At 40.6% G+C, this 27,954-nt stretch overlaps 1 protein-coding gene across 2 annotated transcripts in view; it reads left to right on the top strand.

Moving 5' to 3' along the window:
• The first annotated feature begins 546 nt into the window (after positions 1-546).
• The window catches only part of LOC108718404 (FYN-binding protein 1), an 84,766-nt gene continuing 57,358 nt past the window's right edge, over positions 547-27,954 (top strand). The window contains exons 1-2 of one of the 2 annotated variants that reach the window (XM_018266284.2): positions 547-876; positions 21,376-22,468. In XM_018266284.2, coding sequence (XP_018121773.2) covers positions 874-876; positions 21,376-22,468 — 1,096 coding nt within the window. In that variant the 5' untranslated portion in view covers positions 547-873. The remainder of the gene's footprint in view (positions 877-21,375; positions 22,469-27,954) is intronic. The other variant, XM_041569509.1, reaches the window with a different exon arrangement.

Genomic DNA, 27,954 nt, shown 5'->3' on the forward strand with positions numbered 1-27,954 from the left:
ATCTTTTTTCCCATAAAAAGGATCACCCACCAGAGGCCACCCCTTTAATCTAAAGGAACAGTGAGGACAGTGAGGTTGTGGAATGCACTGCCGAATGATGTTGTGATTCTATCGGATGATTTCATGGACACGTATAATATCCAAGGTTATTGTGATACTAAAATCTATAATTAGTATAGATATTGATATATATATAATTGATGTGAGTGTATGGAGGGGCTGGTGTGAGTGTGTATGTATGAATGAGGGGTGCACCCTGTATGTAAAGGTGTTTATTCTAGCCACTGGTCAGAGGATGGAAGGGCAATTGACATATACAATATTAATTACTGTATGTGATAAAAAGGGGTTATTGTGCACATTGTAAAAGATATTTCAGCGTTTACTTCCTTTTATTGTTGTAATGCTTTCCTGTGAAGAAATGGAAAATTGAATTAAAAAAGGACAAGGAATTAAGAGCTCAGATGTATAATGCAATGTATATTGTAGCTGTGAATTCCATCAGAATGTTACTGAGAATGCTGGGATGATTAGTTCACAGCTGGGGATCTGGAGTTTTTGAGATTTCTCTTTTAGAGGAAGAAACATTTTCAAAAGCAGAAGAAATGAGAGAAGAATCAGTGTCAGTGGGTGGTTGGGACTAGGCACTTCCATGGATCTTGCTGAAATGTTAGTGTTTGTTATAAATCTGATGGGAAATGAACGTATATATCCCTGCGCCTGATTTCTGTGTAGGTGGACGTTATATGAGCTCTCTGTGTGATAACATTCTATAATCTACAAGAACAAAGGGGAAGTTACTTTATGCAAAGGATAATAATTAAACCCTGTGACTCTGCACTTTGTTACTAGCAAGATCGAACTTGGTGTAAAATGGTAAGTTCTTACACAATCTTCTTTTTTTATTTCGCCATAGAAACGCTACAAAGCTGCAAGTAGGGTTAATATTCCTGCTGAACACTGTGTTTATAGGCAAGAGGCTTGGGACACTATTTGGTACAGGACAGAGCGAGCTGAGGCTGGGACCTTGCAGAATATCCACTGAATTCTTACTGTGTCTCTATCCATTCCTTGTATTGTAAAGTCCATTAGCTGATTTATCATTGTTAGTATGTCTTCTGTAAAAGGGAAAATATGTATCTGATTTACAACAATTGCATTGCCCCTTAAAAATTGAATTTTTTACCTTAAAGTTGCTATTTGACGTACAGTATGGTTTAATGTAAATTTTTACTGGTTTGTAATGCAGGTTTCAAGTATACCAATAGACTGTAAATATATCGAGAGATATATGTTTATGGAGAAGAGCAGAGGGTGTGAATAGAAAGACAAATGATATACAAAATTATTATTAGTACACGTATGCAATTCATTATCCAGAAACCCATTATCCAAAAAGCTCAGAATTACAGAAAGATTAGGGTTAGACTCCATTGTATCCAAATAATGCAAATTTTTAAAATTGATTTCCTTTTTCTCTATAATGATAAAACATTACCGTGTACTTATTCCCAACTAAGATACAATTAATCCCTATTGGAAGCAAAACCAGCCTATTGGGTTTATTTAATGTTTAAATGATTTTCTAGTAGACTTAAGGTTCCCTGTATTATAGGGAATGCTTGGGACCTGGGGTTTTCTGAATAAGAGATCTTTGCATAATTTTCATCTCCTTAAAGAGATATTGACACCAGAAAGGAAATGCTAATTATAATTTTGCCATAAAAGTATTCACCCAATGCTTTTTTATTACCCATCTGATCCCTCTGTCTGGGGGGGACAGTCTGGAAAAGGGACAGTCTGGTTGGCAAAAAAGTCAGGTTTAGGAACTTTAAGTAACAATTACTTACAAAAGCAGCCCTATCCGTGAACAATGATCAACATGAACTATAGGTAACTTTAATCGTACATTAATAATTTGAAGAGTAGATTTTTATTGTCAGTATCACTTTAAGATCTGGTTAAGGGTGATAAAAATGATTTAAGCATTAAATAAACCCATCAGGATTGCTTTGCCACCGATATGGATGTCAGTAGCTTACTTCCCATCAAGAGCAAGGTACTGTTTTATTATTACAGAGAAAAGGGAAATCATTTTTAATAATTACTTGCTTAAACTCCTCTCTCTCTCCTCTCTCTCCTCTCTCTTTCCTCCCTCTCTCTCTCTCTCTCTCTCTCTTCTTCTTCTCTCCTCTCTCTCCCTCTTCTCTCTCTTCTCTCTCTCTCTCTCTCTCTTCTCCCTCTCTCTCTCTCTCCCTTCTCTCTCTCTCTCTCTCCCCCCCCTCTCTCTCTCTCTCTCTCTCTCTCTCTCTCTCTCTCTCTCTCTGTCTCCCTCTCTGTCTCTCTCCCTCTCTCTCTCCCTCTCTCTCTCTCTCTCTCTCTCTCTCGCTCTCTCTCTCTTTCTCCCTCTCTCTCTCCCTCTCTCTCTCTCTCTCTCTCTCCTCCCCCCCCTCTCTCTCTCTCTCTCTCTCTGTCTCCCTCTCTGTCTCTCTCTCTCTCTCTCTCTCTCTCTCCCTCTCTCTCTCTCTTCTCTCTCTCTCTCTCTCTCCCTCTCTCTCTCTCTCTCTCTCTCTCTCTCTCTCTCTCTCTCTGTCTCTTTCTGGAGAGTGTACCCTAAAACACTAATGTTTGAAACTGGAAAACTTTTGGACAAAGCATCTCCCCAAAATAATGTCCCCCTCTATTTTGTTCTACAATATATAAGTTATTTTAACAAGTCAGTTTTGCCTGTACACATCTGAGTGGGAGTAACCAGGGTCAGACACAGTCAGTCTAGGGAAGGACAGTGTGATGAAATTGTGCAAGAGCTCACAATTCATTGACCCAACTACTTGGACCTGTCATCTCTAGATGTAAATGCACCGGGGAATTGACATTTCTGCTTAAACTATAAACCTTTGATTGCATATAGTTACATTATACTTGATAAGTCTGCATTCTTTGGGGAGACAGCGCTAGACTGGAACTATAAGCTTGCAGGAAAAATAAAAGGGATCCAGTAGTCCTACATTGCTTTATCTTTAAAACAGGATCATAAAGCTCCATGTGTTACTGCTATATGTGTTATCATCTAAACGGCTGTCCCACTGCTACTCTTCTTTCTAGGAACTATTTTTCTCACTGCCACTATAGACACTTTCTCATGCTATTATTGTATATATTACCAGAGGCTATTAGCTATATTTCTCTACTATACCTGCTATCCCACAGTCACACTTCCTTCCCAGAGACTATTATCCCACTGTTACTATAGGCACCATCTCTCCCTACTATACCTGCTATCCCACAGTCACACTCCCTTCCCAGAGACTATTATCCACTGTTACTATAGACACCATCTCTCCCTACTATACCTGCTATCCCACAGTCACACTTCCTTCCCAGAGACTATTATCCCACTGTTACTATAGGCACCATCTCTCCCTACTATACCTGCTATCCCACAGTCACACTCCCTTCCCAGAGACTATTATCCACTGTTACTATAGGCACCATCTCTCCCTACTATACCTGCTATCCCACAGTCACACTCCCTTCCCAGAGACTATTATCCCACTGTTACTATAGGCATCATCTCTCCCTACTATACCTGCTATCCCACAGTCACACTCCCTTCTCAGAGACTATTATCCACTGTTACTATAGACACCATCTCTCCCTACTATACCTTCTATCCCACAGTCACACTCCCTTCTCAGAGACTATTATCCACTGTTACTATAGGCACCATCTCTCCCTACTATACCTGCTATCCCACAGCCACACTCCCTTCCCAGAGACTATTATCCCACTGTTACTATAGGCACCATCTCTCCCTACTATACCTGCTATCCCACAGTCACACTCCCTTCCCAGAGACTATTATCCCCACTGTTACTATAGACACCATCTCTCCCTACTATACCTGCTATCCCACAGTCACACTCCCTTCCCAGAGACTATTATCCCACTGTTACTATAGACACCATCTCTCCCTACTATACCTGCTATCCCACAGTCACACTCCCTTCTCAGAGACTATTATCCACTGTTACTATAGGCACCATCTCTCCCTACTATACCTGCTATCCCACAGCCACACTCCCTTCCCAGAGACTATTGTCCCACTGTTACTATAGGCACCATCTCTCCCTACTATACCTGCTATCCCACAGTCACACTCCCTTCCTAGAGACTATTATCCACTGTTACTATAGACACCATCTCTCCCTACTATACCTGCTATCCCACAGTCACACTTCCTTCCCAGAGACTATTATCCCACTGTTACTATAGGCACCATCTCTCCCTACTATACCTGCTATCCCACAGTCACACTCCCTTCCCAGAGACTATTATCCACTGTTACTATAGACACCATCTCTCCCTACTATACCTGCTATCCCACAGTCACACTTCCTTCCCAGAGACTATTATCCCACTGTTACTATAGGCACCATCTCTCCCTACTATACCTGCTATCCCACAGTCACACTCCCTTCCCAGAGACTATTATCCCACTGTTACTATAGGCACCATCTCTCCCTACTATACCTGCTATCCCACAGTCACACTCCCTTCCAGAGACTATTATCCACTGTTACTATAGACACCATCTCTCTCCCTACTATACCTGCTATCCCACAGTCACACTTCCTTCCCAGAGACTATTATCCCACTGTTACTATAGGCACCATCTCTCCCTACTATACCTGCTATCCCACAGTCACACTCCCTTCCCAGAGACTATTATCCACTGTTACTATAGCACCATCTCTCCCTACTATACCTGCTATCCCACAGTCACACTCCTTCCCAGAGACTATTATCCCACTGTTACTATAGGCACCATCTCTCCCTACTATACCTGCTATCCCACAGTCACACTCCCTTCCAGAGACTATTATCCACTGTTACTATAGGCACCATCTCTCCCTACTATACCTGCTATCCCACAGTCACACTCCCTTCCAGAGACTATTATCCCACTGTTACTATAGCACCATCTCTCCCTACTATACCTGCTATCCCACAGTCACACTCCCTTCCCAGAGACTATTATCCACTGTTACTATAGACACCATCTCTCCCTACTATACCTGCTATCCCACAGTCACACTCCCTTCTCAGAGACTATTATCCACTGTTACTATAGGCACCATCTCTCCCTACTATACCTGCTATCCCACAGCACACTCCCTTCCAGAGACTATTATCCACCGTTACTATAGGCACCATCTCTCCCTACTATACCTGCTATCCACAGTCACACTCCCTTCCCAGAGACTATTTATCCACTGTTACTATAGACACCATCTCTCCCTACTATACCTGCTATCCCACAGTCACACTCCCTTCCCAGAGACTATTATCCCACTGTTACTATAGGACACCATCTCTCCCTACTATACCTGCTATCCCACAGTCACACTCCCTTCTCAGAGACTATTATCCACTGTTACTATAGACACCATCTCTCCCTACTATACCTGCTATCCCACAGTCACACTCCTTCCCAGAGACTATTTCCACTGTTACTATAGGCACCATCTCTCCCTACTATACCTGCTATCCCACAGTCACACTCCCTTCCCAGAGACTATTATCCACTGTTACTATAGACACCATCTCTCCCTACTATACCTGCTATCCCACAGTCACACTCCCTTCTCAGAGACTATTATCCACTGTTACTATAGGCACTATCTCTCCCTACTATACCTGCTATCCCACAGTCACACTCCCTTCCCAGAGACTATTATCCCCACTGTTACTATAGACACCATCTCTCCCTACTATACCTGCTATCCCACAGTCACACTCCCTTCTCAGAGACTATTACCCACTGTTACTATAGGCACCATCTCTCCCTACTATACCTGCTATCCCACAGTCACACTCCCTTCTCAGAGACTATTACCCACTGTTACTATAGGCACCATCTCTCCCTACTATACCTGCTATCCCACAGTCACACTCCCTTCCCAGAGACTATTATCCACTGTTACTATAGGCACTATCTCTCCTTACTATACCTGCTATCCCACAGTCACACTCCCTTCCCAGAGACTATTATCCCCACTGTTACTATAGACACCATCTCTCCCTACTATACCTGCTATCCTACAGTCACACTCCCTTCCCTGAGACTATTATCCCACTGTTACTATAGGCACCATCTCTCCCTACTATACCTGCTATCCCACAGTCACACTCCCTTCCCAGAGACTATTATCCCACTGTTACTATAGACACCATCTCTCCCTACTATACCTGCTATCCCACAGCCACAGTCCCTTCCCAGAGACTATTATCCCACTGTTACTATAGGCACCATCTCACAACGTAGGGGATGACTGTGTGCTGGGGTTAGGTGCAGGCTCTCTTTATCAGAAAAAACACCCCCGCTCCAGGTGTAACAGGTAATCCAATGAATCAAAGTAACTGAGAGAGAGCACGCCAGGCAGATTTACTGCTAAGTGATTTATTGTTCACACACCATCTCTCTCTACTCTCAGTTACATGGGAAGAATTCACAAAAGTGTGATATAAAAGTTCAATTTAACTAGTAAGTTGCCGCATGACATTCCTTCATAGCGTCAATAAGTTATGGAAAGCTCTGATTGGTTGAAAGCATACAGTTAATGTGTGACTGAGGAGTGAAACTGGTAACTGAGTTGTTAACACCTCCATAAAAGCAAATATAAAAATATATATTTTGACATTAATATTTCCTTTAGAAAAACATTAACATATAGGTGTTCCTTTAATATGCAATGTATGTAATAGCTGACTCCTGCTCTGATGCCACCAGGTAGGCTGGGCCTTTGTGCTTTCCTCAGTACCTGCTTGTAAGGGGGTGAACCAGATGTAAGTGTGATATGTGACAAAAATGTGTTTGATTGTGAAATATTATGTGTTTGTAAAGGTGTTGTGTAAATCGCCACCAGATGGCAGTAGAGGTTTAGTTCTTAGTTTAGTTGTAATTTCTTCCCCAGACACTAGAGGCCACTATAGAGCACACAAGGGCTATAAAAGGAGTTGCCCCACCCAAGGTGAGCAGTCTTGATGGGAGGGCGTGACAGAAGGACATCAGCTGATCGGTGAGTGAAGACAACATTGATAGATAGGAAAAGTAAGAATAGGAAAGATTTTAAGTAAAGTGAGCACTAGGTGCACGAGATAGCAAGGATAGTTAGTAAGGGCAGCTGTGGCCCCATCAAGGAGGAAGTGGAATTAGTTTCCTACGGGCACTCCGTAAGTATGGGAATCAGTGATAGTTTAGTACAAGGTAGAAAAGAACACCTGAGTCTCTGGACAGGAATTGGATGGAAAAGGGTCCTAACCTGGAAGAGTGGAGGGATATCACCCAAGAGGCATCGGGCCACTATTGGAGAGTGGGGGGGATACGGGTGGAGCATATATCGGACCACTAGTCGGTTAGGTATGATCCAAGATCCTATGGCAGGTGTGCCTACTCCGCAGTGATTCCTTGAAATAATTGAACTGGAAGTGTCTTTGAACAAGTGTGTGCTGGAGTGTCTGTTGCGTGTCCTGGTGTTCCTATTCCGAATAAAAATCTTCTGTTTCATTTTTACATCAAGTCTAGTGTGGTGAGTAAAACATTTGGGTTAAGTTCCCCTTTAAATCTGGAAGCCCCTCCCACATAAAATGGCGTAGTCGGCAGGAGAAACTGCCCATGTGGTGGTTGGGCCGAACCATCCTGCGCACTTATGTGCACAGCATCTGTAAGCGGGCCGCTGAGAGGCATTACAGCAGGGATGTACGCAACGACAAAGGCGGTTACACCGAGAAGCCTCATCCTGCATATTATGTGTCGATTGAAGACACTATGGGGCAAATTCACTAAAGGACGAAGTGCCTAACGCTAGCGTTAATTCGCTAGCATATCGCATTTTCGTTAATTCGCCGATTCACCAACGGACGCTGGCGTAAATTCGCTAGTGTTACTTCGCACCTTTACGCCTGGCGAATTTGTGCAACGGATGTAACTACGCAAATTCACTGACACGCAAATGTGTATGAATGCTACTTTTTACGCCAGACTTCATTCGCCACCTCAGACCAGGCGAAGTGCAATAGAGTAGATAGGGATTGCTTCAAAAAAAGTTAAAACATTTTTTAAGTCCCCAAAAAAGCTGGCGTTTTTTCTTTTTTTATGGGTGATAGGCTGAAAAAGATCGAAATTTTTTGTTGGGGCTCCCCTCCTTCCCCCCTACATTTCCTAACTCATGGCAACTTAACTATACAGTGGGCACATGTGTAGGTTAAAATAAACATTTTATTTGCTGTTTTTAAGGTTTCCCAGGCTTGTGTAGTGATGCTAAATATACCTCCATTGTAACTTCAATTTGGCGCCATATGCAAATTATCGCTAGCATAACTTCGCTTTGCTTTGCGAATTAATGCTAGCGCAACTTCGTAACCTTACGCTTCCCCTGAGCGCAACCTCGGATTTTAGTGAATTTGTGTAGCGCTGGCGAAAATACGCCTGGCGAAGTGCGGCGAAGTGGACGCTGGCGCAACTACGAATCTTAGTGAATTTGCCCCCAAGTGTTGGTTCCATAGGATGATCTGAATGATCCAGGTGAACTGTTGTGCACCAAGGTGAAATGACTGAACTGTTTGATTTATATAAAGAAACAGTTTTATGGATGTCACCCAGTCGGGGTGAATTGTTTAGGAAGGTCGCCCAATCGGAGTAGCTAGTTCCAGTTATACTGCTGCCATTTTCTTTGTGGGCAGCATTTGATGTTTTTGTATATTATGTGTTTTCTTTTATCCTTAAAGAAACAGTTGATTATATTAATCAGTAAACGTTTTGGGTCTTATCAAAATAATAATAAGACTTTTTGATGATGTTATAAACAGTTTATAGCATCGCATATTTTTGTCTTGTTTTCTTCTTTCATCTGTATGTTGTTATGATTGTTGATATGCACGAGGACGTGTGATATGCTGACAGTAGGAATTACTTGTCATTGTAAAGATACCACTGCTTTATGTCCCGGATAGCTGAGCCCTACCCATGGTTATATCAAGGAGCAAAGGCGCATATACTGTAGATCTTTATGGCACAGTCTAAAGTCAAAGTCTGCCTACTTTATTAAATGTATCAGTTCAGATGGGTCTGTATCATGAAACAAGTAGAATAAAGGAGAGTCTAAAAATAAAACCACACACGTGTAATAGTTGTATTCATGTGCATAACTATCAATCTAGAATAATGCTCTTTTTGTGATATTTTTGCATTTCAATATAAACATATGTACTAGGCTGAACTAGGTCTACTTATTCTACATGCAAGTCACCGAAACTGTCCTTCAGCCATGGTTTGCATAATTACATCAGGTCCTGTGTATGCAAATATCCAGTTAAAAGGAACTCGTTTTTTTTTTTTTCTTTGGGAACAGTAGCAACTTTGTCCTTAAAGCAAGAATATTCTGCACTAAACCCCCAACGCAAAAGAGGAAGGACCTCAAGACTTGCTGATGCCCCGTCTTAATGTTCCTGTCTGCTCTTTTTATTTCAAACTATGAAATCTACAATGCATTATAGACTTGCTTGGTGCCATTTATTCCAAACAGTGATGGGCGAATTTGCGCCGTTTCGATTCACTGTAAAACTCGAGAATTTTGCGCGAAATTCACAAAATTGGAAAAAATTCTCGAAACTTCGACGGCGTCTCATTTTTGATGCCGGCACCGGTTTTTGATGCTGGTGCCCGTTTTTTTACGCCGGCGCTCGTTTTTTTGGGCGAATTTTCGTGGACATTCGCGAATTTATTCGCTGGCGGCGAATCGCGCAAATTCGCCGCAAATTCGCGCCAGGCGAATAAATTCGCCCATCACTAATTCCAAATGATCTTTTATGTGTTTATCTAGAATCAAAATGAAATAAGAAATAAATCTAACAATTGTAACCCTATCTTGGCCCAGAACTAGGCTGCAGGTTAAAGGAACAGTAACACCAAAAAATGAAAGTGGCTTAATGTAATGAAAATATTATGCGATCAGGGCCGTTGCTGCCATGAGGCAAGGTGAGCGCCTTGCCTCAGGCGGCAGTGAACGGCCAGTTACAAGGGGCGTAACTTTAAGAGCCGAATTTCCATTTTTTAAGCTGAAAATTCAGTACGCGCTTTTGACCTGCTCCGACGCTAAACTTATAAGCGCGGAGCAGCATCGTGGTGGCTTCCTCAGGTGGCAGCAGCCCAAGGATCGCCCCTGCATGCGATATTGTCCTGCACTGGTAAAACTGGTGTGTTTGCTTCAGAAACTCTACTATTGTTTATATAAAAAAGCTGCTAAATCATTTGTTTGATTATGCCATACCTACCAACATTTTGGAAGTAAAAAGAGGGACAAAAATGTTTTCTGCATGTAGTGCGGCAATTTTTTTGACCACATCCATTTTAGTGGCCACACCCCCTAATTACCATGTTCATTATAAAAATTTGAAAATATTTCTCCATATCTAAACTGTTAAAATTTTTTATTTTCTTATCTCAAAATTGTTATAAAGCATCTTAGTTGCACCTGTTATCTGTACTGGCCTCTCTGCCAAAAGCCAATTAAGTTAGAAACTTTGTTTCTTTTTCTGGCTGTTCAGTGCAGAGAAAAGAGGGACTTTCCAGTACAAATGAGGGACCTCAGGTTGAGCTGTCAGAAGAGGGACTGTCCCTCTGAAAAAGGGACAGTTGGGAGGTATGGATTAGGCTTGGGGTGCAGTAAGTTCATGTTTATGTTTAGTATACAAAATACAGCATTTCTAGCCGTATTCTATTTTAGACTTCAGTTGCCCTTTTAAATTGAAACTTGATGAAAAATGATTGATAAGCCTGGCACTCCTCAGTATACCAGGCTTCCTAACGAGTCGTTTAATGTAATTGTGTTCAAGCAGAACAGCTGAAGGGCAAGATAAGAATATCTAGTGCACAACCTTCTCAAGGGTAACGAATGTAAAGAAAAGCAGTGATGCCATGAGACTTCACCAGCCGAGAACTATTTATTTGCACAGTCTGGACTGCACTCAGGTGCATAAGTGACAATGGCAGCAAACTAACTCCTGCACCGTCCACGCAAATATCCCTGTAACGAAGGGGTTAATCCGATCTGTGAATTGAATAATGTTCCTTAGGTTTCATTTTTCAGCTTCCTTTTTAAAAACCAGTTCCTTATTCCTCCTCTGCCCCTTTTCTCGTATGTGAGAGCGAGTTTCCTAATCGGCAAGTTTATCCAGAATCTTTATAATGAAAGTGTCATTGCACAAGGGTAACGCCGTGTCTTCGCCACTTTCTCTCTTTACTGAAGAAGTAGGTGAGTAAACATCACCCCATTGTGTTTCTGGGGAGGTTTTCTTGGGGGGGGGTCGACTTTTTTGTATTCTCAAAAGCAACAGAACGGGTGCAACTGCTGTTGTAATATATTTATAGCATTTATGCATGTGATACAGTAACCGGGCAGTAACCAGGCAGTAACCAGGCAGTAACCGGGCAGTAACCGGGCACTAACCTGGTTATATATAGCGGTCTAAAGCACTCAGAATAATGACAGCTGATTCATTTGTTTGAATGTGCCAAATTGGCTCCATTATAGGTTTTTGTCTCCTAACATGAATTTATTTGGCAAACACACCTACATATGGGCAACGCCTCTTAGAAACCACCTGTAACCGGCTCTGCCCATATATTTAACCTTCTGTTAGAATGAGTGACATGGTATAACTGAATCAGTTGCCTATGGCGACTATCGTAGACACTAAAGTAGAAAACAAAATACAAGTTAGGCAGGTTATATACAGACTTACGGTTAAGCTTGATGGACTTGTGTCTTTTTTCAACCTTAACTTAACTATGGGGTCCGTTTACTAAAGTGCGGTAAAAATATGGGCAGAAAATACAGACAAATTTATCACTGAATATGTTTTCGCCAGTTTACTAACCTGCGGTAAATATAAATTTGCGAATTTTCATGCGCAAGAATAAGGGACAGATTTATCAAGGGTCGACATGAATTCGGGGGAATTTTCGCAGTTAAAAAATTTGATCAAAGTAATGTTTTGGATACTCCGACCATCGAATCGGATACTACGACTTCTAATTTACTTCGAATTCAATTAGAAGTAAAATAGTTTGAATTTTCGATAATGGAAGGACTGTCTCTTTAAAAAAAACTTCGACTTTAATAGTTCGCCAAATTAAACCTGCTGAAGTGCTATGTTAGCCTATGGGGACCTTCTAATGCATTTTTCTACGTTTTTTGGAGTCGAAGTAAAATCGTTCGATCGATCGCTGAAATCGTTCAAACCGTTCGATTCGAACAATTTAATCATTCGAAGTATATTTCACTTCGAAATTCGACCTTTGATAAATCTGCCCCAAGTGTTCACCAGTTATCACAGTTGCTGAAAATAACGCTACGTTCACATTAATGCCTGGTTTACTAAACAGCGAAATGTGTAAAAGACAACATTTACGCAAGAATACCCCAAAAAATTTTACCGCCACCAATGTAGTGGCGTAAAATTATTTTTTCGCCAGAAAATTCTCAAGGGGCAGAAATATCCCATAATACTTTTTTTTTTTTTCCCATCATTCTTTGCTGACAGGAGAGAGATCTGTAGTTATTGCTGACAGGAGGTTTTGGCTTCTGCTTCTATCTGTTGCAACAGCAGCAGTTTCAGCTCAGAGTCGCATTATTGGCAGCGGCATCATAGTCCAATGATTCAGCCTCTACGTTATTTTGGTTTCATTGTGATTGGCTACATTGAACTGTGCATTTCTATGAAGCAAAGAGATTGACTGGTATCATTTCTTGTTCATATGATTCTATTAGCAGAAGGGTTTATATGATGCATTTCTGGCCATAAATGTCACAGTAAAAATTGCCATAATAACCATTGCCATAATTTATAGCATAAATATTCGCAAAAAATGTAAAGTGTCGCCAGAAAATTTGCAACTCGCTAAAATTACCGCTAACGTAAGCTGGTTCGTTAACGTAGTTACCGCAAGTGATCGCAATGAATTTTGAGTGTAAATATATTCTCAGCGATAACATGCGGAAACTTAGAAGGAAGATTTACTAAGGTTCGAGTGAATTTTCGAAGTACAAAAAGTTTGAATTTCGAAGTAATTTTATGGATACTTCGACCATCGAATAGGATAGTACGACTTCGAATTTACTTCGACTTTGATTATATTTGACCATTCGATAATCGAAGTACTGTCTACACATCAAATAAAAATTGTTCGATCGTACGTTAAAATCGAACGATTTTTATTTGACCGCAGGATTGCCAAATTTGCTGAAAAAACGTCGAATTTTAATTTGATGGTCAAATTTCGAAGTTTTTTGTACTTCGAAATTCGACCCTTGATAAATCTGCCCCTTAAAGTCGAATTTACCGAACTTTAGTAAACAGACCCCTATGCTACTATGTTTTAACTGTCTTTAAATAATAAAATGTGAAATGTCATTGACACTTGTATAAAAACATAATTCTAACAGTATCTTAAAGAGGCTGTTCACCCTTGAGTTAGCTTTTAGTATGATGTACATATTGATATTCTGAGACCTGTCTGCACTAAGTAAGGTATTCCTTGTGGTGGCCTTCTGATGCAAATACAGCACATTCCTTAAAGAAGTTTAAGGGGAACTCAAACCAAAATTTGATGGCTGTTGATACAAAGTAACAGTAGTCAGCCAGTTCAGCAAAGTAGTCAGAAAGATCAGCAGGAGAGCAGGGGGCTAGGGTTAGGGACCTGTCAGAAACCAGTAAAAATCATGAAAAGTCTGCATATTTTTTAAATGATGTATATTGCAAAATTGCTTGAAATTATGTTTACTTTTCAAAAAGCTTAATTTATGTTTTTGTGGAGTTCCCCTTTAAAGTTTCATTTGTCACCATCTTCTTTCTGAAGCTCTGGGCATGGGGGGCGGGGGCCAACGACTTTGTAAACTGTTCTAAATTGATAAATTTAGTTGATACACTTCTCACTTTTGTCCCTGCTGAGTATAATCCCTCAGTTTCAGTAAAGGCAGCAGTTAGAATTGATACAATAGTTGCTAATACTCCAGAGATGATGTTGAGAAATGGATCAACTAATGGAGCAAAGTTCAGAATCTGCACAATGGTTGTTACAATGGTTGTAACAATTCAGAATCTGCACCTGAATTACTGAGCTGCCAGACTCAAACACCAGAGACAGGAACGTTAAACTTAAATTTTGGAAAAAATTATAAAAAAAAAACTTTTAAACAAACGGAAAGCCATTTAACAAAGTCTATATTTTTGGTGAATAAATCTGAAAACACAACTGAAAAAAGTGTCTGGAAGGTGAACAGCTCCTTTAAATCTGTCTCAAACAAACAAATGAATATCAAGACATTTGATTCATGATGGATCCAAATTGAAAGTGAAAGTAACACCCAAATTTGTGGAATTACAAAAATCCATACTCAAAATACTTTCGCTGATCCCAAATCACCATCCCCTGGAGGGAATATGCAGAAGCACAGCCTGTCCTACACTTTCCACGAGGTACATAGTTGCTGAAAGTAGAAACAGGAATGTAACCAACAGAGAAGTGGCAGGGATTTCAGACTTCTAGTATCACATACCTTGGAGTAGGGTAACTTCTCTTGGAGAAGTTGGTGGAGATACAGCCTCTCCTACACCTCCCACTGGGTGGACAGGCACTAAAAATGGAAACAGGACTACAACCCAGCGGAGGAGTGGTAGGAGTGCCAGGGAAAATCCTTAACATCTAGACAAAGTTGGTAAGCAATAGCAAGGTCAGTCAGGCAGAGGTTTGGTCCAGGCAGCAATAGTTTAGCAACAAATAGGCAGACGGTCAACATCACAAAAGTCAGCAGAAAAGGATGATGATCACTTCACAAAGTGAGTGGGCCGGAGCATCCTTTAATTCCTAAAGCACATGCACAGTGTCAATATGGATGCAGGTCCTGCATCACCACATTCAGTGCATCAATAACAAAGCGTGCCCCCAACAAAATGCTCGTGCCCAGATGCCCAAAATGCAGAAGTCCATGATGAACGGAGCCATCACTGGAGGATGCCTGACATTGCTCCCCCCAAAGCATGTTCTCCAGATGCAAGGCAAAGAAGATTTGTCAGGATACCTGTTATAAAACAGTCTCATCAACCGTCGAGTGTGAATGTGTGTAGCTGGTTTCCAAGAATTATCCTCGGGAGGATAAATCTTCCATTGCACAAGATACTGGAGCCAACCTTTAGCTAATCTGAAGTTCAGGATAGCTTGCACCTCAAATTCTTCCATGCCTTGGACAACCCAGGTTTAGGTTGATAAAATGATGACCAGGAAAAAAAGTTTTGAACAGCTAATCTGAAAAGCAAAACATGAAAGATTGGATGAATATGAAGATTTGTAGGCAGCTTCAACTGAAAAGTTACAGGGTTAATTTGTTTAATTATAGGAAAAGGTCCCAAAAACATTTCTCCCAGCTTCTTAGAAGGACAGGGTGGCTTCAAAAGAGAGCCAAACTAAGTCAACTATCAGTTAAGTTCTTTAAGTTTGTCTGCGCCTGATGAACAATTCTTTTAAGAGCCTCTAAATACTTAGTTAGGAAGAAGAGAGCCCAATTGTCTTGCTTAGAGGAAGAAAAACAAAGAATATATTGTTCAAGGGTCTGATTGGTCCGTTCGGTCTGTCCATTCATTTGAGGATGAAAAGCCATGAATAAGGAAGGTTGAATGTGAAGACCAGCACAATGAAAGTGGAAGTAAATCGAGGACCTCTGTCAGAAACAGTGTCTTTAGGAAAACCATATAGACAAAAAACTTCTTTGATGAAAACTTCAGCAGTAACAACTACAGTACGTAATCCCACCAGAGAAATAAAATGTGCCATCTTAGACAGTCTATCCACTACCACGAAGATTGTATTAAAACCAGAAGAAGTAGGAAGATCCATGATAATGTCTACTGAGATGCTTTCCCGCAGACTTTCAGTAAGAGGTTAATTGTGAAGAAGGTCCATGCGACGAGATTTGGAACCCTTAAACTGGGCAGAGGTTTCACAAGCAGAACATACTGCTGACAATCCTTGGTCAAACTAGGCCAAAAGAAGTAACACCTGGATGGTTCCAAAGTCTTATGCACCCCAAAATGCCAGGATAAAGGCTGATCATGCACATAAGGACTTCAAGTCTCAGGTTCTCTGTCAAAATATAAAAAGTCTCCAATTGAAACAAGATTACCAACCAATAGAGTCCTTAGAAGCTTCTTTGATCTTAGACAATAACTCACTCTGATGGAGAAGAAAATTGGAAGAATTCAAGATGGTATCATGAGAAACATTATTTTCAGCAACATTGGATTCCATTGAAGACAAAGCATCGGCTTTACTGTACTTTGAGCCCGGTCTGAAGATACCATGGAAATTAAATTGAGAAAAGAATTATGCCCATCTCGCTTGACAGGGATGTAAGTTCTTGTGGTCTGAATAGACCAGAATGGGGTGGTTAGCACCTTCCAAAAGATGGTACTATTCTTCATAAGCGGATTTGATGGCCAACAGCTCCCGATCACCAGCAACATAGTTGCATTCAGATTGAGAAAGTTTGAGGCACTCCTGATCTCGCCTGGTGTCTTTACCTAAGATGTCTGTCAATTCAATTACCAGATCAATCTTTGCATTGAGAGTGTCAGGTCAACCGACCCGGACCAATTTATCTTTAAGGGCACAGGTGAGACCGAGAGGGAATTGATGTTTGAGAGCAGCTTCACTCCACTCTGTATCAGAAGCTAGTCTAAATTATGTAGTTTTAGACTGTGTATTTTGACTCCCCACCCCTGGGTTAAATGAATACATGAAGTTCATAGAGGGTCGGACTGGGCAAGCAGGACACCAGTAAAAAACCCGGTGGGCTCTCGCGTGCCCCAAACCAGCTCCAAACAATTTTGGCATTATGCCCTGACCTCCCCCAGGCCGATCGCGGCCACGAGAAGAAGAAACAAGGTATGCACTGGGAAGGGGAGGGGGTTGCAGCTCGTGTGAGGGGGGGGGGGCTGAGGGGGTTTCTGACTGGGGTGGGGGTCCAGGGGGTTTGGAGGCCCCTGAGGAACCAGCCACAGTGGGCTCCTGACCACCCAGTTCAATGTATCCAGGATGTGGCATCTTTGCAACACGATCTTGACAAACTGGCAATCTGGGCAGCTAAGTGGCAAATGAGATTCAATGTTGATAAATGTAAAGTCATGCACCTGGGATGTAAGAATATCCACTTATGGGACTGCACTAGGCAAATCCATTATGGAAAAGGACCTTGGAGTCCTTGTAGATGATAAACTTGGCTGTAGCAAGCAATGCCAATCAGCAGCATCAAGGGCAAATAAGGTCTTGAGCTGTATTAAATGGGGCATAGAGTCACGGGAGGAGGGGGTCATTCTTCCACTGTATAGAGCACTTGTAAGGCCCCATCTAGAATATGTTGTACAGTTTTGGTCTCCATCTCTCAAACAGGACATTATTGTATTAGAGAGGGTACAGAGAAGGGCAACTAAGCTGGTAAAAGGTATGGAAAATCTTAGCTATGAGGAAAGACTGGTCAAATCGGGGATGTTCACGCTGGAGAAGAGGCGCTTAAGGGGTGATGTGATAACTATGTATAAATATATAAGGGGATCATATAATAATCTCTCTAATACTTTATTTACCAGTAGGTCTTTCCAGCTGACACAAGGTCACCCATTAGAAGAAAAGAGGTTCCGCCTAAATATTCGGAAGGGGTTTGTTACAGTGAGAGCTGTGAAGATGTGGAATTGTCTCCCTGAATCAGTGGTACAGGCTGATACATTAGATAGCTTTAAGAAGGGGTTGGATGGTGTTTAGCAAGTGAGGGAATACAGGGTTATGGGAGATAGCTCATAGTACAAGTTCATCCAGGGACTGGTCCTATTGCCATTTTGAGTCAGGAAGGAACTTTTCCACCTCTGAGGCAAATTGGAGAGGCTTCAGATGTTTTTTTTTTTGCCTTCCTCTGGATCAACTGGCAGTTAGGCAGAAATAATAATAAAAAAAAAAAGAGGTTGAACTTGATGGACGTGTGTCTTTTTTCAACCTTACTTACTATGTTATTATGTTGGCTAATGGGAAGTTTAAAAAACTATCGTATCTCCTGCGCATCCCTGAACCAATGTGGGTGTGGTTGGGCAGCATGCCGCCCCCTAAAATCCTGCCGCCGTAGGCCCGGGCCTTTCCACAGATCCAAGCCTGCCTTACTGGAGTGATGAATGTGATAGGGACCTTAAATGATAGGCTCTACTGGGGGCAGGGCATGATAAATTACTGTGAAACCCCTGCTCTTTATAACATTATGTGCTGAAAAACTTTTTGCCACTATATAAATAAATGGTCATGATGAATAAAAGTAAGTTTAATGCATTGTTATATAAACAGCAGGAAAAAGATAAAAAGAATGCGAGTTCCACTAGACTAACTAAGTAACAAATTTGGAAATAGCTCTTAGCTTGGGTTTCCTCATACCCTTAGCACCATCAATTATCCCTAATATCAGCCATGGGAATATAATCGTTCTAAGGCATCCCCCCTTCCTTTGATTGACAGTAGGAGACCACAGACACCTCTTTACTTTACTTTCAGGGGATTCCCTCTCCTACACTGCCATCTAGTGCCTGGAACAAGTAATAACAGTAAACATAGCATTCACCCCTTCACGTACCCCAAACTTCGAAAGACATCCGACATGTAATGATTACTACTGGAATGTACCACGTGTTCTGTGTCGTTTGTAGGCAGAATCGGGCCTTAGGCCATAGGGTCTTACTTGTCCCTGGGAGCTGGGTATTTATAGCTGAGCTATTTATAAGCTGTAATGAACTGTGTATATAGGCAACAACTGAGGCAGGAGAGTTTTTAGAGAAAGACGAATATATAAAAGCGGAAGATCTGCATTAAAATAAGGAACTCGCTCTACTGAGAAGAAGCTTCAGTTTTGCAACATAAGACATTGGACCGAGCCCAACAAGCACTTTTTTTGCCAAACAGCTTCACTTCCTGATCTGTACAAGGAATTCATCGAGCAGAATATATTCATACAACGAGGGATGTCCATAGAAAAGGCAGCAAATGAAAGCAGCATCTACTTTATTATACAGAAAAAAGGCCTCATTGCTAAAAGAACCAAAGTGCTAAGTGCTAAGTCAGCCCATTCTGCCCTGTTTTTTTGTTACAAAGCATTCACTGGAAGCCCAATGCTAGGCACAAATAATACTATAAAGCAGGTGCACACTTGGACCTTTTAAGACGTGATAGTTGCATCCATATTGTTGAGGGTGTTCAACTGTACAACCTCCTATAGTCGTAGGTGTGGTTAGCATAAAAAAGGAAACCAAGGTGTGAAGTAAAGGGTTTCTTGGCACCTTCTTCCTTGGGTTGGACTGATCTGCCAAAGCACCAGGTAATCTCATAGTGACCCCAAACCCCAGTAGACCGTAGGGTAGAAAAACGTTCCATCAACCTTATTTGTGTATCCATTCGTTTGTTCGGTTTCTTTGTATGCACCTTGAATCATAGGATCCCATTGGGGCAGTAGTTCTTAATACTGAAAATGTATATTTGTATGAAAATGGTTTATTTACATGTTATGCAATATAATTCTATAGAACCCTACATTGTTCAGGGAATACATTTCCTTTAATCCAGTTGTTCCTTCAATTGTTTTTGGTCATTGGGTTGTATGACTACCTCTATCTGACCATCAGCCATTGATACCAATGCTTTTTATTATTAAAAAAGCTTGTAAAAAAACTCAATAAAATTGAGCGAAAACCCGAATCGTACACTTTTCCCAAGGTTTTTCGGATTTTGAGATTTTCGGGCTACAGAAACGTCAAAATTGGATCGGGACCTCTGCCATTGACTTCAACACAACCTCGGCACGTCTGAGATGGCGGATTTTTGGATTTGGGCTTTTTGCTACATCAGGCTGTAATAAATCTTGAAAAATGTGAGTTTAAAATAAAAAAAATATATAATTTTGCCAAAAAAAGTCAGACAGCAGTGTAGTAAATGACCCCCCAATTGTATCATACTTGGTAAAGGGTTTTACACTCAAAACATGTGTAAATAAACACATTTTGCAGTTATACCTGCTTTGACTTTCTCCTTTCCTATACTACAATAGTTTCTACACAATGCCACCATTCATTTAAAGACATGGGTACTACAAACTGCTTAGTACTCCCTTAGTAGTTGAAAATGATCTGGCTGTAGCCATACATAGATTCAAGGTGAACTCCCTTCATTGTAGAAGTGACGATCTTAAAGGGTGACACGGCACTGTATCATTTTCACAGAACTACTACACCATAATCCTGACGCCTCGTGTATTCAGGAAGTGGCTTTAGAAACTGTAACCCAACTCAACTTTTAGCTTAAAAATTGCAAATCATGCACATAACATGCTCAGCCTAGAGTACAAGTGCATTCAGGAACCTACTGAGACTATTCACAACTTACTGGAATGCATGGGCAGAGAAGGAAACTAACAGGACAGTAAGTTTTATAGGAACCATTGGGGTGATGTACAAGATCTAGCTTGACTGCTCATGGGACTTCCCTGTTAATCAAACATTTTTTAGGCTTAAAAGTGTAGTTTACCCCCTTTTCACTCTTGTTTTTATTAAGGAATAGTGTTTGTATTTTTGGGAGGTTTTTGTTATATCTTGCTCTTCACAGGGTGAACAGTGAAATTGAAAGTAAACTGATTCCTAGAAAAGTTTGCCACACTTACCTCTAGGTTGACCAATTAGCCTTAGACACGGCAATAGGTAGTTACAGGTTACAACTGTAAGGAGTAGAAACAACAAAATTTCATGTTTTTGCCCCATAGTAGGCCATGGTAACCAATGGTGCCGTTTTGGTTGGTTTGGTCTTTAAGCCAAACATCTGATTGGCCACTATGACTTATTGAATTCTAGATAGTTCTCTCTATGTGCTACATAGTTTGGTCACTGGAGAAATAACTAAAACTCTTATAACCAAGAAAACATTTTAAAATAAGCAGAAAACAAAAAGTGTATATACATTTTAACTGTATTGGGAGGAAAATACACAAAAACCTCATTAATAGCATTTATTAAAAGCAGTGTAATGAGTGACAGCAGTTACACAGCAGATTAACAGATGCAGCAAATAGTGACATTGTTTAGCCATACAGGAAAGATATATGCAACCCTCACTCCTATCCAATCAGCTGGGCTGCAAGCCTCAAACCAGGAAACCTTTGAAAAACCATGTATATGCTCACTGCAACATTTCTCACTTTAGCTCAACTTTTTTTTCTCTCTCTCTTTCGTTCTTGCTTGTAGGATACTAACACAAATGTGAGGTCGCTCGCAGCAAGGTTTAATTCGGCACCCAGCACCATGGAGAGCCCAGAAAACTCTGCAGGAGCTCCTGCTTTAAAGGGGATACATGCCAAATTGGCTGGGTTTGAGAAAATCTCCAACTCTCCTTCAGGGCCTACAGGGATAACCCCCAAGAAACCTCCAGCAACAAAACCTGTATTCAAACCAGTGACAGAAGAGGCAAAAAATCCTTTTCCAAAACCCACTGTAGGAGTTAATCGAACTATTGGGTCTTTTCACAACGCCAGCAAGGAAACGGGTGGAAAAGCTCCATACTCAAGGCCAGCTGGATTTCGTGCTTTTGATCAACATAAAGAAGAACCAAAAGGGTCAACTCCAAGGCCATTGAGCAATAAGCTCTCAATCGGTGCCAGCTTTCCACAGGAGCCAAAGGCAGAAGGGTTCAGGCCATCCCCACAGCCACAGCACAAAGAAAATGACGAAAAACCTGCTTTCCCCAAGCCTTCCGCTTTGAAAAACTTTAATGTGGCCTCAGAAAGTGAATCAAAACCTCAATTCCCTAAAAAACCTTTAGCAACCAAACCTTCTGGAAATTCTGCCCTATCATCTTTTGAGAACAATAAAAATGCCTTTGTGCCTAAAACATACTCAACTCAGCAGGAAAACAAACCACTGAAACAGACAAAGGATCATCCAGAAACCAATGAATCACCAAGTTCTGTTTCCCAGCCTTTCCCCGGGGTGGCTTTAAGACCCACTGTAGCTAAGACTATCCAAAGTCCATTTCTAAAGCAAGCCTCAGAGGAATCTAGTGGAAGTACAAAACCAAATATATCAGCAAAAGAGTTTTTTAACAAGGCCAACCAAAATGGTAGCTCCGTACCAACGGTGACCAAGTTTCCAAAAGTGCAAGCAACATTTCCACTTAATCAAGCATCCAATTCCAAGGACAAACTTAAGGAACAGAAAGATTCCTCCTCTGAACCCAAGAGGAGACCTCTACCGCCTTTGTTTAAATTGGGGCCTCCTCCTCAGAAACCAACAAGGCCTCCTAATGTAAACTTGGAACAATTTAAGGGTCCTAAACGGGCTGGTAAGTGTTTGCTTCCAGTTTGTATTGTCAAATATATTTAGATTTGTTAACCAGACTGGTATGATTGTGACACTATTTCGTTGAACAGTTGGTTGATCCAATTAGTTCAGTCACAGTTACACACATTAAGGGAACCAGATGGTATGGGTGCAGCAGGCCATTATATCTGATCCATCTGAGCATGGATGTAACTCTGGTCCAGTGAGACAATAGACCCCATTCTTCTATAGGGTTGTGTGCAGAAGACATCTTGCATATACATCCAAATTCAGAAGTGTTCAGGCTCTGTGCCGCTGGTATCATCATGCTGGATCTGATCACAGTCTGTAATATTAATAAGACCTAAATGGCTGAAACTGAGAGCGAATAGAATAGCTAGACCCTGGATGACCAGAATGCAGTTCAATCATTATGGGAAAATACACTGTGGCCAAAGTGTGATATCCCTGAATGAAATTATGTCCCACATCAAACGTAGACCTTAACATTGCTCATTGCTTGAGGCCCCATCTTTACAAACTCAAGTCTTGACTTGGTTCCCGTCTTAATAGATTTAAATGGGAAAAGTGTGTGTGTGTAGAAGGTGCTATATATATATATATATATATATATATATATATATATATATATATATATATATATATATATATATATATATATATATATATAGCACCTTTTACAAGGAGTGTCGGACTGGCCCACCAGGATACCAGGAAAACTGGTAGTGGGCCCTCCTGCTTCTAACCATTTGGCCTATTTCATGGTCATTCTCTATTTCTTTATGGGAATAAAGAGGCTTAATAATGGAAGAATAGAGTATAGTATGTAGAGAAAAGAGACTAGGAGAATAAAGAGGTTGAGTGAGGAGAGGAGGTTTAAAAGTTTGGAAAGTGGGCCCTCAACCTAAGGTTTTCTTGTGGGCCCCTGGTATCCCAGTCCGACACTGTTTACAAGTGCAATAACATGACAATTATTAGATTTATCTGAACATCCTTTAACTCTCATTTTTGTAGGGCTCTTGTGCCCAATGCTACACCTAGGGTTGACACATGACTACTATTTACAGGGGAACTATCTCGAAAATTAAAAATTTAATTTTAGCTTCATCATGCTGAAATAAGAAACTTTCTAAATACAATCAATTAAATATTCAGTACATTTTCTTAAATAATTACATTTATGTTCACTTTTCCTCTCTCAGCATCTGTTTCTCTTCATTCTGTCTTCATGCAGGAGTTGGGTGTGAGATATACATTGACAGTTAGATCCAATATATCTTATAGGGGGGGCTCCCTTTTCTAGCAAATGTATTAGAGCTCACTCAAATAACTGATTTCAGTGCAAACAAAATAATGGCCTTTTGCACATATTCTGCATGTAGAGAGACATGATGTCTGGTGAGTTTAATAGACTGAGCTCTAATACATACTGTTCCAGTTGTTCATCTTTCTGCCCAAATCATTGGAAAAAGCAACCATGTAGCTTAAAGGGCACGCAAAGGGAAAAAAATAAAATCCCATTTTTACTTTCTTTAATGAAAAAGAAACCGATCTCCAATATATTTTAATTAAAAAATGTGTACAGTATTTATAAGAAACCTGACTGTATGCAGTGAAATTCTCCATTTACTGCTGTGGATAGGAATTGTCAGACGGTCCCTAACTGCTAAGCAGGGAAACAATCATACTTATGAACAGCAGGGGGAGCCCACGCCTTACTTACCAGCCATGCAGAACTTAAACAGCTTTGTTTATGACGATCCCTAAGCAGCCCAGACCACACTGAGCATGTGCACAGTCTTAGTCTTGCAAAGATGTTTAACAAAGTTACAAGATGGTGACCCCCTGTAGCCAACTTTGAAAGCATAAAGTATTTGTTTGATTAGGCTTGTGGTGCAGTTAGTTCATGTTTATATTTACAAAACACAGCATTTCTAGCCTTATTCCATTTTAGACTTTACATGCCCTTTAAAGTAGTTTAAAGTCATGGGGCTGATTTATCATTTGCCAGTAACTTTTACCCAATGCCACATGGGGCGTATTGTCTACCTCTGTTCTCACCTGTTACCTGCCATGGAATTATTTTGCTAAAGTGAATGAATACTAAATGCTCTGTTTAACATTATGGTCACTATTCATTGTTTATATTTTAGCTTTAAAAGCCTGTTTTTTACAGCTTTCTGGTGGCACTTACCTACCCAGGAGACTCTGTCAGTCAAAAAAATCTGTGTTTAAAATTCCCTGGGTGGATTTTATCATGTATGTGTGTCTGTGTTATAGTCTGTAATTCAGAAGAAGAATATGGCTGAGGTCAACTAGTAGAACCTGTGGTTCAATAAAATGCTGCAAATCGACTGGTTAGTGGTTTCTATAGCTTTAGTTTGTTCTGATGTTGGTCGGAAGAAACTTTAGAATGTTCTTTTTCTGGTGGAGCTACTGGTGGAGCAAAGGACACCTACCTCTATGATATTGGTTTGCTCTGATGTTGATAAAAAGAGACTTTAGAAGGTTATTTTTTCTGGTAGAAAAAGGGCGCCTACTTCTCCAGTAGGTTTTACCAGCAACATGGTGGCTGCACATAGTGCCCATCTACTATTCTGTTACTCCTCTGGGTTATATTGGAATGGCATCAAAATTGTAGTTTCAATTTAATCAGTAGTTTAAAACCTGCAAATATCTAGAAAACCAAGCGTGCATTCTTTTGCTTTGAGCGTTTACTTTCAGGACAAATAGAGTCAGCATTATCTCTCTGCCACATTTCCTTGTCCAACAATGTATTTTTGGAATTTCTTGCTGCTATTATTCTGCCACATTGCAGCCTAAATTGTCGTTAGAAATCATAAATGTAAAACAATCATTTTTAAAGAAAAATATTTTCTTCTTCATTTTTACTCATTCAGAAAAATACCCCATTTATCAGGCAACAGTAAAGAAATCGAATATAAAACATTCCAATACATTTATGCAACTCCTAGTTATAAACAGCGACGCTCCAATCTAAAACATATCTTTTCAGTTGTCCTCACCCTTAATTTCCCAAATGATATATGGTATATGAACTTTCATTAATCAATACGGCTCATATTTTGTTGACATTTCTATTGAATTGGTCTTTAGGTTTATATGTTTTTTTTTAATCATGACAATTACTGTGCTTATGTGTATGGACAACAAGCTGTAATCTTTGCCTTCTGCTTTTCAGCCATTCTTTGTGACAAGGACTTATAGGTAATAAATTAGAACTTGGATAACTATCATAATCAACACATTTATATGCATTTCATTCACAATTAATTCAGAATTAAAAAGGAGAAAAACACCCTTGCTACTAAAATCCCCTACCCCCATTCTCTATATAGACCCCCCTCCCTGCTCCCCCCAGCCTAGGTGGTACCTTTGCTAAATGCCCCTAACTCTCTATTTACCCCTCGGTGCAGATTCTGTCCAGCGTTGATGGGTGCCATCTTCAACCGATTTGGTAATCTTCAGGTCTTCTTCCGGCGATTCGGCAATTTCCGTGACTTTCGTAGCATGCGCAGTTGTTGGGAAACAGAAAATTGCTCCAACTGCGCATGCGTCGATATGGCACTTACTTCACAAAGATTAACGGAGAGAAGAAGATGGCTGCCGTGAGGGGGGTCTATGTAGGGTAGGGGGTTTTAGTAGCAAGGATTTACTTCTCCTTTTGTTTTGCTTCTAATAAGGATTAATTATATCTTAATTGGGATCAAGTACAAGCTGCTGTTTTATTATTACAGAGAAAAAGGAAATAATTTTTAAAAATCTGAATTATTTAAATGGAGTCCAGGGGATCTTTCTGGGTAATGGGTTTCTGGATAACAGATCCCATACTTGTAGTAACCCCAGTGTGTAATACAGAGCTAGGATCAGTAGTAGTGATGGGCAAATTTGCGACGTTTCGCTTCGCCGGAAAATTCGCGAAACGGCGCCGGCGTCTCGTTTTTGACGCCGGCGTCCGTTTTTTCACGAATTTATTCACTGGCGGCGAATCGCGCAAATTCGCCACGAATTCGCACCTGGCGAATAAATTCGCCCATCACTAATCAGTAGGTTTACGTGTTGTAGAGTGATAATTCCCAGCTTCTGTTACACGTGTGCAGTACAACTGTATAAACTCATTTGCATCAGAGATACTCAGATCTTATCAAAGTAAAAGCAGCATCAAGTGTGTCTGTGACTTCCTCAATGATAAATAGTATTTTATCTTAGCTAGGGATGCACCGAATCCAGGAATCGACCAGGATTAGGCCTTTTTCTGCAGGCCAAACCCTTCTGCCCTGCCGAACCGAATCCAAATCCTAATTTGCATATGTAATTTAGGGGCGGGGAGGAAAATGGCAGGACTTTTTGCCATAAAACAAGGAAGTAAAAAATGTTTTCCACTTCCCACCCCTAATTTGCATATGCAAATAAGGATTCGGATTCAGTTCGGTATTCGGCCAAATCTTTCGCAAAGGATTCGGGGGTTTGGCCAAATCCAAAATAATGGATTCGGTGCATCCCTAGTTACAAGCAACTTTTCAATTAGTCTTCATTATTTATTTTTTATAGTTTTTTAATAATTTGCCTTTTTCTTCTGACCTTGTCTAAAGAACAAATGCTCTGTAAGGCTGAAAATTATCAAAATATCACCTCCTACATAAAATTAAAAGTTAATTGAAAGTTGATCCCAGTCCTGCCATTCAAGGGATATAACTTATTTAAAGGGTTTGTTCACCTTTAGTTAACTTTTAGGGCAGATACACGCTCAGATTCGGGAAGATTAGCCGCCCATCGACAAATCTCCTCTTCTTCGTGGTGACTAATCTCCCCGAACTACCTCTCGCCGGAGATTTACACTTTAGCAATCAGAGCGTTTTGTTTTCCGATGTCGCCCGAAGTTGTCTCACAAGGAAACGTCGGCACTTCGGAAAACGAAGCGCTCCGAGTGCCATCCCAATGGTGATTTACATTCTAGCCAGCGAGCGATTAATCTCCCCGAATCTTCATCTGTCCTTACCCTTAGTATGATGTAGAGAGGGATAGTCTGAGACAATTTGCAATTGGTTTTTATTTTTTATCATTTGGGTTTTTTTAGTCATTTAACTTTTTATTCAGCAGCTCTCCAGTTTGCAATTTCAGCAATCTGGTTGCTAGGGTCCAAATTCTCCTAGCAACCATTTATTGATTTGAATAAGAGACTGGAATATGAATAGGAGAGGCCTGAATAGAAAGATGAGAAATAAAAAGTAACAATAACAGTAACTTTGTAGCCTTACGAAGCATTTGTTTTTAGATGGGGGTCAGTGGTGACCCCCATTTGAAAGCTAAAATTTGCATAGCACTGTAAAGTAAATGTGATTATACAACTAAATGACATGAATTATATACATAGAACATATGGAGTTACATACATTGCAATACAGGTACAAAAGGTGAGGAAGGCCCTATGCAGAAAGAGCTTACACTCTAAAGTGAAGGGAGTGA

Source organism: Xenopus laevis, chromosome 1L (assembly GCF_017654675.1).
Source record: "Xenopus laevis strain J_2021 chromosome 1L, Xenopus_laevis_v10.1, whole genome shotgun sequence".
Taxonomy (NCBI): domain Eukaryota; kingdom Metazoa; phylum Chordata; class Amphibia; order Anura; family Pipidae; genus Xenopus; species Xenopus laevis.